Below are 12,903 nucleotides of genomic sequence, written 5' to 3' on the forward strand. Positions count from 1 at the left end.
GACCGACATTCGGGACGATTATACTGAGGGGACGTAATGAAGTGAACGTGTGTCAGTAACGTATAATGTGAAGTATAATCGTGCTGCCACTAGTTTTAAAAGTAGTCAGCAGCGTTCAAGAGTCGAGCCTGTACGTGGTCGAGTGCCAACATCGCAGTTAATAGGTACGTTAAACTAGCGACAAAATAACTGAAAAGAAACACGAACTCACGAAAGCTAGTTGAGTCTAATAACTGGTTCGTACAAACTAAGCTACATTATCCCCGTAAATGTATACTGCTGCAAATGAGTAGTGAACAATAAAGTCAGTGTCAGACATGCACTTGACTAGGAAACCGATTTTAAGCAGACAGTAGATCCAAGCGTATTAGATGTCCAATTGTGATATAATACGGACGCCTGGAAATAAAGGATATAAGTTTCAGTGACAAAGAAAACCTACTATTTTACAAGAGAGGGCTGAAAAGCCTCCGACTGTTTTGTGTGAAAACTCTTAAAACTTTGTAAGCTTTAAGATCTCCCAATTAGAGACCAGGTTGTTGACACCGTCAGTGTAGAACGTTCGACTTTCTTGACAGAGCCATAACGTCACCTCTGGTAGTACCACTTCATCACTACCAAAGTGAAGTTCTGGAAAGTGTTCTTTAATTTTTGGAAAAAAAATCGGATGGGGCCATGTCGAAACTGTATGGAGGATGATCGATGACAGTAAACTCAAGGCGGCGGATTGTTTCAGATGTCTCAGTGCTCGTGTGTGGCGGAGAGGGTGCTCCATGTGGGGACGAAATGTTCGAATTCGGTACTCGATTACAGCGAGCTGTTTCTCACGCAGCGACGTAGTTACGTTACACACCGCCATATTTACGCTACAATTCGGAGCCTTCTGCAGACAAAGGGCTGCAAATATGTACACATGAAGAGTGTAGATGTAGAATGTTAATGACGTTTGTTTCATTTAGAAAAGCTTGAGAGTTTTGATACAAAAAACTCGGAGGCATTACTTTTCAACACGCCCTCTTAGGTGGTAAACAAGAGAAATAGCGAAAGTGCTTTTTCCAGGACACCGATGAGAATTTTCTTGGGTGAAACAAAAACCGGTTGTTGATGTAAATACTGACCGAAACTGATTCAGTGACGAAATTTATTTGCGTATTGTAGGACACAAATTCGTAGCTGAGCGATCAGGTCTGCGGCTGTTGTATAGTGGTCCTGACTTCATTTCCCAATACTACGAAAGATCTTTTCTTGATGGGAGAAGTGCAACAAGGTGCACTTAGCCACATGAGGGCAGTTCATCAACTTTTTCATGGGGGTAGTGGCTCCAAGGTCTGTAAAGCTGACAACGATCAGGAAAGCGGAGTGCTGACTCGTGCTTCTCCATATTGCACCACGACGACTCCATGTACTCGAGGATAATACGATAGCCAGACGGCATCGGGTGGTTCTCTGATTCTGATCGAGGAATTTTCTTCTTTTTTCCATTTTCATACACAGGAGACAAGTGTCACCATTATTAGTAGTTTGAGATATGATAAAACGTTTCAACTGATAATGGTCAGGTCTCTAGGTCATTGGGGCTAATAACAACGTCTGTAACCAAGTCTAAAGTTGATTCGTTCAGGAAATACGCTGGTACTTACCACGAAGGTCGCCGACGCCATCGCCATCAGAATCCTTGAAAGACTTGGGGTATATCTGGTAGATTATTGCTGTCTTCCACCACTCGAGACACAGCACTGGACTGGTAACAGCCAGCAAAACTGCGACCAGAGAGAGATGCGACATCCTCATAGCGTGCCGTTCAGTTAGGACGGGAGCGGTTGCTTCCCTTGCTCGGTATCTCGCAACAAAGCGACGAATGGCGACTTGTTGACGCGGGCCAGTGATACAAAACCCTTAGCGGAGCGAAAATCTTGATTATCTGTGGAGATCGTGTTTATCAGGAAGCATTAATCGTTTTCTAGAAAGCCCTAGGTGCTAATAACAAGTCACTTTCTCAGCTGTGTCGATATCTACATCATGTTTTTGAAACAAACAGTCCTTTCCTTGCTATCTCTCAGGGAAAGCCGTTACGCACACTTACAAACAACTAGCTCTTACGCGCTACTGCTGTGATGAGTTATGAGTAATAGTGAGAAAATAAGGCATTGTACGGCAAGACGGCAGCCGCAAAACACTCACGGGTAAGCATATACCGTGATGAGCACCGCCCCCCCCCCCCCTCTCCCGCGCTCAGCACGATGCGGCAGCACACGCAACGTAGGTTGGGAAAAAACGACCGGTTAGAAGTTGTTCCGGAATTTTAGTTATGAATTACGGATATTTTCGGTATACTCTTATGTTAACAGGGGGCCTAGAAACGACGGAGAGGCTCCGTCCCCGCCGCAACCAGAATGGTCCACAACCCCACGACGACTACCGCAGTCCACTTCACCCCTCCGCCGCCCCACACCGAACCCAGGGTTATTGTGCGGTTCGGCCCCCGGTGGGCCCCCCACGGAACGTCGCACACCAGACGAGTGTAACCACTATGTTTTCATGGCAGAGTAATGGTGGTGTACGCGTACGTGGAGAACTTGTTTGCGCAGCAATCGCGGACATAGTGTAGCTGAGGCGGAATAAGGGGAACCAGCCCGCATTTGCCAAACAGATGGAAAACCACCTAAAAACTATCCACAGACTGGCCGTTCACCGGTGCTCGACACGAATTCGCCGGGTGGATTCGTGCCAGGGACCGGCGCTCCTTCCCGCGTGGAAAGCCGTGCGTTAGACCGCGCGGCCAACCGAACGGGCAATACTAATATATATTACTTATCAGTCTCTTGGGTCTTAAAGACCGGTATACGAATAAATGAGTAAAAACCGAAATATCTGTTAGACACAGCACCAGTGTAAAATTTTCGTCTTTAAATACTCTATTTTTAAAATAGATGTAATTTTTATTCGTAAAATTGACATTGGTTCGAACTGTTGCGTTATTATAAGAAATACGGAAAGCGATCAGCGGCATTTTGATAACAATGCTGACAGAGACGAGCAACAGACACACGTCAGAGGAATTGGTATAGCAGTTCTGAGCCAGGATTGTGACACGCCTCTACCTGCAATGTGTAAGGTAGCCCGCACTTGCTCTATACCAGTAGCAGTGAACCAGGTCCCTAGCACTCCATCTTTTAAGACGGGCGGTAAGCGGTACCGTTTTTAAAAACATTTTCATCAGGATTTCAAAACATTTTGAGCCAAGGATCTGATAAGTAATTATAAGTATATGGTTTGACTTACTGTAACTCTGCTTTATAAATTTTCTCAACTTTACGAATCCCCATGACTGTTGAACCGCTTGGTGGTTAGAAAATTTAACTGCTAGTAGAGACACAAAAGTGGACGATGGGTAGAAAAGGGTGACTACCCCTGGTCTATGCGCCAGTTTCTCGCTGTGGTACGAATCCCCATTACTGTTGAACCGCTTGGTGGTTAGGAGATTTTACTGCTAGTAGAGGCACAAAAGTGGACGATAGGTAGAAAAGGGTGACTACCCCTGGTCTATGCGCCAGTTAATCGCTGTGGTCGGCGGAAATCCGTTGTATTGCAGAATGGCACGTACCCTAGACTGGAAATACTTACTCGAAGTGACGTAGCAATGCAGTGCAACGCTTCATCTGGTGTAAAAGATTTGAGATATGTCCGCCGTTTCAATGAATTAATAAAAGAGGAAGGAAACTATGATAACAGTTATAAAGTAAAAAGTTAATAATAATTCATTCATAGTATACAATGAAAACAGAAAGCAGCTGATTTGCTTCCTGTATCTACATGACATGCTTGTAGTTCCTGAACACGAACAAATCAACACGAATAATAGAGATCTTCAACCTCAGTTCTCACCCCCAAGCACTGATTATTCGTAGAACACAAACAGTAGTATGGTCCCGCAGTACAACAAGATTTTTGAACAGAGTTTCGAAAAATTAGAATCAATAGGAGGATACTGGTGATATTTTGTAGTATTCAGTCACTTATCTCTTTTCGAGAAAAGCAGCGTACAGTCGATGAACTAACTTTCCTTTTATTTGTCTGTTTAATTTAATGTTTTGATTCTATGTACCTTCAATTTTTAGAGAGTCAAAATTTTTCAAACTTTGCTCGGTTTCTACATCTGTTACAGGAAGTAACAGGAATAAAATCCGAAAATCTGTTATTTTGGAAACCGCTTATTTCTAGCGCTTTTAACAGTCATGTTAAACTGGCGTTGAAGAAATCAACAGAGCCGAAAACCAGTTGTTTCAGTGATAACCGTTATCCATAACATACCGACTCTGCGTGTGTGTGGAGGGGCGTGGGTGGCAGAAGTTATCTATGCATTGTGCTAAAGTAGTATTATACTCATACTTATTACTTATCCGTCTCTTGGGTCTTAAAGACCGGTATACGAATAAATGAGTCAAAACCGAAATATCTGTTAGCCACAGCCATAACTTTTTAGCAACTGTTGTAAAAAAATGTTCCATTCCCTACATCATTATCTAGGGGCTCTATGTTTTTTTTTTTTATAATTCAGCCTGTATTCTTCCTCAGAATTAAAGCTATCTCCACCTCAAATTTAATCGAAACGTTCAGCGGTTTAGCTGTGAAAATGTAAAAGACAGAGTTACTTTCGGATTTCATAATATTAGTAGGAAAGTATGGATTAAACACGTTGAGCATTATATAATCATTGAATTCTTTGTGTTGAATGGTAAAATCTTACTTAAGCCAGAGCGGTGTAGTGTGCTGATGTTGGCAACGACCGTCGAATCTGGGAATTCACTACAAGCAATCGCAACCCAGATGCAGACAGCCAATCAGACTTTAGCCGATAAACCAGACAATTAAACCATTGTCACAAATACGATAAAGTAGGAAAGTCAAACAGTAAAGAGCTTTTTCGAAGGGTAAATACTTTCCTAATTCCCGAAAGTTCCTTCAAATCAATAAATAAATTGTACTACATCCTTTCTAAAGTAGCCTAGGTTCTCCCTGAGGATTGAAGCTAATACCAAACTTGATCGTGGAAACCTAACTGAAACACTCACTTTCGCATTTATAATACTACCATGAAAGTAGGAATAGCACTGGACGCCTTATAGTGTCGACTCTCACACTCGTACTTCTACCGCTTCCGCAATCGCAGGCAATGTCAAAGATCATTATGTTTTGTAATTAAACGCTTCAGGCTACACAATAGCATGTCCCCCCCCCCGTTGCGAACATTTTGTGACTCACTATGAAGACAACAACACATCCAGGCTCGTCGTTGTTGTTGTTGTGGTCTTCAGTCCTGAGACTGGTTTGATGCAGCTCTCCATGCTACTCTATCTTGTGCAAGCTTCTTCATCTCCCAGTACCTACTGCAACCTACATCATTCTGAATCTGCTTAGTGTAGTCATGTCTTGGTCTCCCTCTACGATTTTTACCCTCCAATACTAAATTGGTGATCCCTTGATGCCTCAGAACATGTCCTACCAACCGATCCCTTCTTCTTGTCAAGTTGTGCCACAAACTTCTCTTCTCCCCAATACTATTCAATATTTCCTCATTAGTTATGTGATCTACCCATCTAATCATCAGCATTCTTCCATAGCATCACATTTCGAAATCTTCTATTCTCTTCTTGTCCAAATTATTTATCGTCTATGTTTCACTTCCATACATGGCTACACTCCATACAAATACTTTCAGAAATGACTTCCTGACACTTAAATCTATACTCGATGTTAACAAATTTCTCTTCTTCAGAAACGCTTTCCTTGCCATTGCCAGTCTACATTTTATATCGTCTCTACTAAGACCATCATTAGTTATTTTGCTCCCCAAATAGCAAAACTCCTTTACTACTTTAAGTGTCTCATTTCCTAATCTAATTCCCTCAGCATCACCCGACTTAATTCGACTACATTCCATTACCCTCGTTTTGCTTTTGTTGAAGTTCATCTTATATCCTCCTTTCAAGACACTATCCATTCCGTTCAACTGCTCTTCCAAGTCCTTTACTGTCTCTGACAGAATTACGATGTCATCGGCGAACCTCAATATTTTTATTTCTTTTCCATGGATTTTAATAGCTACTCCGAAGTTTTCTTTTGTTTCCTTTACCGCTTGCTCAATATACAGATTTAATAACAGCGGGGAGAGACTACAACCCTCTCTCACTCCCTTCCCAACCACTGCTTCCCATTCATGTCCGTCGACTCTTATAACAGTCATCTGGTTTCAGTACAAATTGTAAATAGCCTTTCGCTCCCTGTATTTTGCCCCTGCTACCTTCAGAATTTGAAAGAGAGTATTCCAATTAACATTGTGAAAAGATTTCTCTAAGTCTACAAATGCTAGAAACATAGGCTTGCCCTTCCTTAATCTAGCTTCTAAGGGTCAGTATTGCCTCACGTGTTCCAACATTTCTTCAGAATCCAAACTGATCTTACCCGAGGTCGGCTTCTACTAGTTTTTCCATTCGTCTGTAAAGAATTCGCGTTAGTATTTTGCAGCTGTGACTTATTAAACTGATAGTTCGGTAATTTTCACATCTGTCAACACCTGCTTTCTTTGGGATTGGAATTATTATATTCTTCTTGAAGTCTGAGGGTATTTCACCTGTCTCATACATCTTGCTCACCAGATGGTAGAGTTTTATCAGGACTGGTTCTCCCAAGGCCGTCAGTAGTTCCAATGGAATGTCGTCTACTCCGGGGGGGCCTTGTTTCGACTCAGCTCTTTCAGTGCTCTGTCAAACTCTTCCCGCAGTATCGTATCTCCCATTTCATCTTCATCTACATCCTGTTCCATTTGCATAATAGAGTCCTCTAGTACACAGCCCTTGTATAGACCCTCTATATACTCCTTCCACCTTTCTGCTTTCCCTTCTTTGCTTAGAACTGGGTTTCCATCTGAGCTCTTGATGTTCATACAAATGGTTCTCTTATCTCCAAAGGTCTCTTTAATTTTCCTGGAGGTACTATCTACCTTACCCCTAGTGAGACAAGCCTGTTTAGCCATTTTGCACTTCCTGTCGATCTCATTTTTGAGATGTCTGTATTCCTTTTTGCCTGCTTCATTTACTGCATTTTTATATGTTCTCCTTTCATCAATTAAATTCAATATTTCTTCTGTTACCCAAGGATTTCTACTAGCCCTCGTCTTGTTACCTACTTGATCCTCTGCTGCCTTCACTACTTCATCCCTCAAAGCTACCCATTCTTCTTCCACCGTATTTTTTTCCCTCCATTCCTGTCAATTGCTCCCTTATGCTCTCCCTGAAACTCTGTACAACCTCTGGCTCTTTTAGTTTATCCAGGTCCCATCTCCTTAAATTCCCACCTTTTTGGAGTTTCTTCATTTTTATTCTGCAGGTCATAACCAATAGATTGTGGTCAGAGTTCACATCTGCCCCTGGAAATGTCTTAAAATTTAAAACCTTTTCCTACTACCGAATTCCAGTCGCCCGTGACTATTAAATTTTCGTCATCCTTCACTATCTGAGTAATTTCTTTTATTTGATCATCCATTTCTTACCCCCGTGGTCTAGGGATAGCGTCTTTGATTCATAATCAAATGTCTTCTGTCCCGGGTTAGATCCCCGCCGCTGTTTAAATTTTGATAAATAATCAGCATTGGCGGCCGAAGACTTCCGGGATAAGAAGTCAGCCGCATTCTGCCAGCGACCTTGTCAAAAAGGGCGGAGGAGCGGATAGAGGTTCAGGGCACTCTCTTTTCCTAGGGGTGGGAAATTGCCCCTAAAGGCGGAACAATCAGCAATGGTCAACGACATGAGGATGCAGAAGGCAATGGAAACCTCTGCATTAAAGACACGTAATGTGTATCCACAGGAAATGTGGCCTGTAGTTGGAGAAGTGTCATGATGATCTCTCCATTGGCAAAAGATTCCGGAATAGTCCCCCATTCGGATCTCCGGGAGGGGACTGCCAAGAGGGAGGTTACCATGAGAAAAAGATTGAATAATCAACGAAAGTATAATGTTCTACGAGTCGGGGCGTGGAATGTCAGAAGCTTGAACGTTGTAGGGAAACTAGAAAATCTGAAAAGGGAAATGCAAAGGCTCAATCTAAATATAGTAGGGGTCAGTGAAGTGAACTGGAAGGAAGACAAGGATTTCTGGTCAGATGAGTATCGGGTAGTATCAACAGCAGCAGAAAATGGTATAACAGGTGTAGGATTCGTTATGAATAAGAAGGTAGGGCAGAGGGTGTGTTACTGTGAACAGTTCAGTGACCGGGTTGTTCTAATCAGAATCGACAGCAGACCAACACCGACAACGATAGTTCAGGTATACATGCCGACGTCTCAAGCTGAAGATGAACAGATAGAGAAAGTGTATGAGGATATTGACACGGAAATGCAGTATGTAAAGGGGGACGAAATCTAATAGTCATGGGCGACTGGTATGCAGTTGTAGGGGAAGGAGTAGAAGAAAAGGGTACAGGAGAATGTGGGGTTGGGACAAGGAATGAAAGAGGAGAAACACTAATTTAGTTCTGTAACAAGTTTCAGCTAGTAATAGCGAATACCCTGTTCAAGAATCACAAGAGGAGGAGGTATACTTGGAAAAGGCCGGGAGATACGGGAAGATTTCAATTAGATTACATCATGGTCAGACAGAGATTCCGAAATCAGGTACTGGATTGTAAGGCGTACCCAGGAGCAGATATAGACTCAGATCACAATATAGTAGTGATGAAGAGTAGGCTGAAGTTCAAGACATTAGTCAGGAGGAATCAATACGCAAAGAAATGGGATACGGAAGTTCTAAGGAATGACGAGATACGTTTGAAGTTCTCTAACGCTATAGATTTAGCAGTAAGGAATAGCGGAGTAGGCAGCACAGTTGAAGAGGAATGGACATCTCTAAAAAGGGGCATCACAGAAGTTGGGAAGGAAAACATAGGTACAAAGAAGGTAGCTGCGAAGAAACCAAGGGTAACAGAAGAAATACTTCAGTTGATTGATGAAAGGAGGAAGTACAAACATGCTCCGGGAAAATCAGGAATACAGAAATACAAGTCGCTGAGGAATGAAATAAATAGGAAGTGCAGGGGATCTAAGACGAAATGGCTGCAGGAAAAATGAGAAAGACATCGAAAAAGATATGATTGTCGGAAGGACAGACTCAGCATACAGGAATGTCAAAACAACCTTTGGTGACATTAAAAAATGGAACGGTGGTAACATTAAGAGTGCAACGGGAATTCCACTGTTAAATACAGAGGAGAGAGCAGATAGGTGGAAAGAATACATTGAAAGCCTCCATGAGGGTGAAGATTTGTCTGATGTGATAGAAGAAGAAACAGGAGTCGATTTAGAAGAGATAGGGGATCCAGTATTAGAATTGGAAATTAAAAGAGCTTTGGAGGACTTACGGTCAAAGAAGGCAGAAGGGATAGATAACATTGCATCAGAATTTCTAAAATCATTAGGGGAAGTGGCAACAAAACGACTATTCACGTTGGTGTGTAGAATATATGAGTCTGGCGACATACCATCTGACTTTCGGAAACGCATCATCCACACAATTCCGAAGACGGCAAGAGCTGACAAGTGCGACAATTATCGCACAATCAGCTTAACAGCTCATGCATCGAAGCTGCTTACAATAATAATATACAGAAGAATGGAAAAGAAAATTGAGAATGCGCTAGGTGACGATCAGTTTGGCTTTCGGAAAAGTAAAGGCACGAGAGAGGCAATTCTGACGTTACGGCTAATAATGGAAGCAAGGCTAAAGAAAAATCAAGACACGTTCATAGGATTTGTGGACCTGGAAAAAGCATTCGACAATATAAAGTGGTGCAAGCTGTTCGAGATTCTGAAAAAAGAAAGGGTAAGCTATAGGGAGAGACGGGTCATATACAATATGTACAACAACCAAGAGGGAATAATAAGAGTGGACGATCAAGAACGAAGTGCTCGTATTAAGAAGGGTGTAAGACAAGGCTGTAGCCTTTCGCCCCTACTGTTCAATCTGTACATCGAGGAAGCAATGATGGAAATAAAAGAAAGGTTCAGGGGTGGAATTAAAATACAAGGTGAAAGGATATCAATGATACGATTCGCTGACGACATTGCTATCCTGAGTGAAAGTGAAGAAGAATTAAATGATCTGCTGAACAGAATGAACCGTCTAATGAGTACACAGTATGGTTTGAGAGTAAATCGGAAAAAGACGAAGGTAATGAGAAGTAGTAGAAATGAGAACAGCGAGAAACTTAATATTAGGATTGATGGTCACGAAGTCAATGAAGTTAAGGAATTCTGCTACCTAGGCAGTAAAATAATCAATGACGGACGGAGCAAGGAGGACATCAAAAGCAGACTCGCTATGGCAAAAAAGTCATTTCTGGCCAAGAGAAGTCTACTAATATCAAATACCGGCCTTAATTTGAGGAAGAAATTTCTGAATATGTACGTCTGGAGTACAGCATTCTATGGTAGTGAAACATGGGCTGTGGGAAAACCGAAACAGAAGAGAATCGAAGCATTTGAGATGTGGTGCTATAGCCGAATGTTGAAAATTAGATGGACTGATAAGGTAAGGAATGAGGAGGTTCTACGCAGAATCGGAGAGGAAAGGAATATGTGGAAAACACTGATAAGGAGAAGGGACAGGATGATAGGACATCTGCGAAGACATGAGGTAATGACTTCCATGGTACTAGAGGCAGCTGTAGAGGGAAAAAACTGTAGAGGAAGACAGAGATTGGAATACGCCAAGCAAATAATTGAGGACGTAGGTTGCAAGTGCTACTCTGAGATGGAGAGGTTAGCACAGAAAAGGAATTCCTGGCGGGCCGCACCAAACCAGTCAGTAGACTGATGACCAAAAAAAACATTTCTTCAATTTCTTCGTCATCTGCTGAGCTAGTTGGCATACAAACTTGTACTAATATAGTAGGTGTGGGCTTCGTATCTATCTTGGCCACAATAATGCGTTCACTATGCTGTTTGTAGTAGCTTACCCGCATTCCTATTTTCCTATTCATTATTAAACCTACTCCTGCACTACCCCTATTTGATTTTGTGTTTATAACCCTGTAGTCACCTTACCAAAGGTCTTGTTCCTCCTGCCACCGACCTTCACTAATTCCCACTATATCTAACATTAACCTATCCATTTCCCTTTTTAAATTTTCTGACCTACCTGTCCGATTAAGGAATCTGACATTCCACGCTCCTATTCGTAGAACGCCAGTTTTCTTTCTTCTGATAACGGCATCCTCTTGAGTAGTCCCCTCCCGGAGATCCAAATGGGGGACTATTTTACCTCCGGAATATTTTACCCAAGAGGACGCCAGCATCATTTAATCATACAGTAAAGCTGCATGCCCTCGGGAAAAATTACGGCCGTAGTTTCCCCTTGCTTTCAGCCGTTCGCAGTACCAGCACAGCAAGGCCGTTTTGGTTATTGTTACAAGGCCAGGTCAGTCAATCATCCACACTGTTGCCCCTGCAACTATTGAAAAGGCTCCTGCCCCTCTTCAGGAACCACACGTTTGTCTGGCCTCTCAACACATACCCCTCCGTTGTGGTTGCACCTACGGTACGGCTATCTGTATCGCTGAGGCACGCAAGCCTCCCCACCAACGACAAGGTGCATGGTTCATGGGGGGGGGGGGGGGGGGGGGGGGTCCAGGCTCATCACCATTTTTTAAAAAAATTTTCATTCATTTGCCTGAGTTGGGAGAGCTTAAAGTTTTTTGGTGCCCTATTCCACCTTACATAAAGCTGCTGAGATTCCATTTATTGCGGATGTTCGGTAGGATCCTTCTTCTTATTGCTATGTCTTACGTTCAATTTCATTATTAATTTTTCTCTACTTAGGAGACCCTGCCATTCGCCCATGTACTGAAGATAGCCTGGATCATCACTAATGTTAGGACATCAGTATTAATAACGGAGTTTTAAGAACTGAAGTTATTTTTTAATTAGCAACTTCCGGAATATAATTTTGAGATTAAAAATAAATATGATTTCTATGCTTGTTAAACATGTAGAGGCACAGGGGACGCCGTCCCATTTTCCTATTGAGCCCAAATTGCACACAACAAATGTTTTTGTGCAATGGAACCAAAATAAGAGGTAGCACAAAGAAAAATCAGACTCGAAAAATAAGAGCCACCTAATCAGGATGAATAATCTAAAACTTGCACTGCAAATATTGCAGAAACTCAAAGTTTTATTGATATCGGGTTTTCACGTAATGAATTGTTAATCAGAGGCTCGTACTGTTAGCCAATCAACAGACTGTGATAATACTTAAAAAAGTATATTTTTTGTGGAAGCATACACTTGTTTAAATGTAGCAATGCCTATTGACATTAACAAACTAAAGGTAAGGTAAATCAGAATGTCAGTGGTGTTCGTTGCAGGATTCCAGTGCGAGTCGTTTACAAGATGTCGTATTTTGAATGTTTCCACACCGACGTTCTACAATAGCTTTGATAGCACACACTATAAAACAACACAAGTGCATACACTAGTTACGTGGATTCTGACCAGTAACGAGACAACTGACCATCAAAGGTTCTGTTCAAATTAACCACCGGCAGCTGCAATACACGCTTCCATTCTGGTGTGTAACGATTGCTGCTCACATGATAGCATTTCAGCGGAAGTGTCCGAGCAACCTGCAGTAATACGTTGCTGCATATCGTCTTCTGCAGTTAGTATGTCCTTGTAGATAGCGGCTTTCAGCTAAATCCATAGAAAAGCGTCTACAGGCGTCAAATCCGGGGAACAGGCCGGCAAAGGTACAGGTCCTCTGTGCCCAGTCCAACGATTTAGGAACAGTTTGTGAAGGCATGCTGCAGCACCTCGTGCACCTGGTACCACAGGTTCCTCCTAGTCTGAAGAAA

General features: G+C 42.3%; 1 protein-coding gene across 1 annotated transcript in view; it reads right to left on the reverse strand.

Moving 5' to 3' along the window:
- Nucleotides 1-12,903, reverse strand: part of LOC126340110 (uncharacterized) — a 353,496-nt gene that overhangs the window by 215,273 nt on the left and 125,320 nt on the right. Inside the window, exon 11 of the mRNA XM_050001681.1 lies at nucleotides 1,641-1,895. Coding sequence (XP_049857638.1) covers nucleotides 1,641-1,895 — 255 coding nt within the window. The remainder of the gene's footprint in view (nucleotides 1-1,640; nucleotides 1,896-12,903) is intronic.

The sequence above is a fragment of the Schistocerca gregaria genome, chromosome 1 (assembly GCF_023897955.1).
Source record: "Schistocerca gregaria isolate iqSchGreg1 chromosome 1, iqSchGreg1.2, whole genome shotgun sequence".
NCBI lineage: Eukaryota > Metazoa > Arthropoda > Insecta > Orthoptera > Acrididae > Schistocerca > Schistocerca gregaria.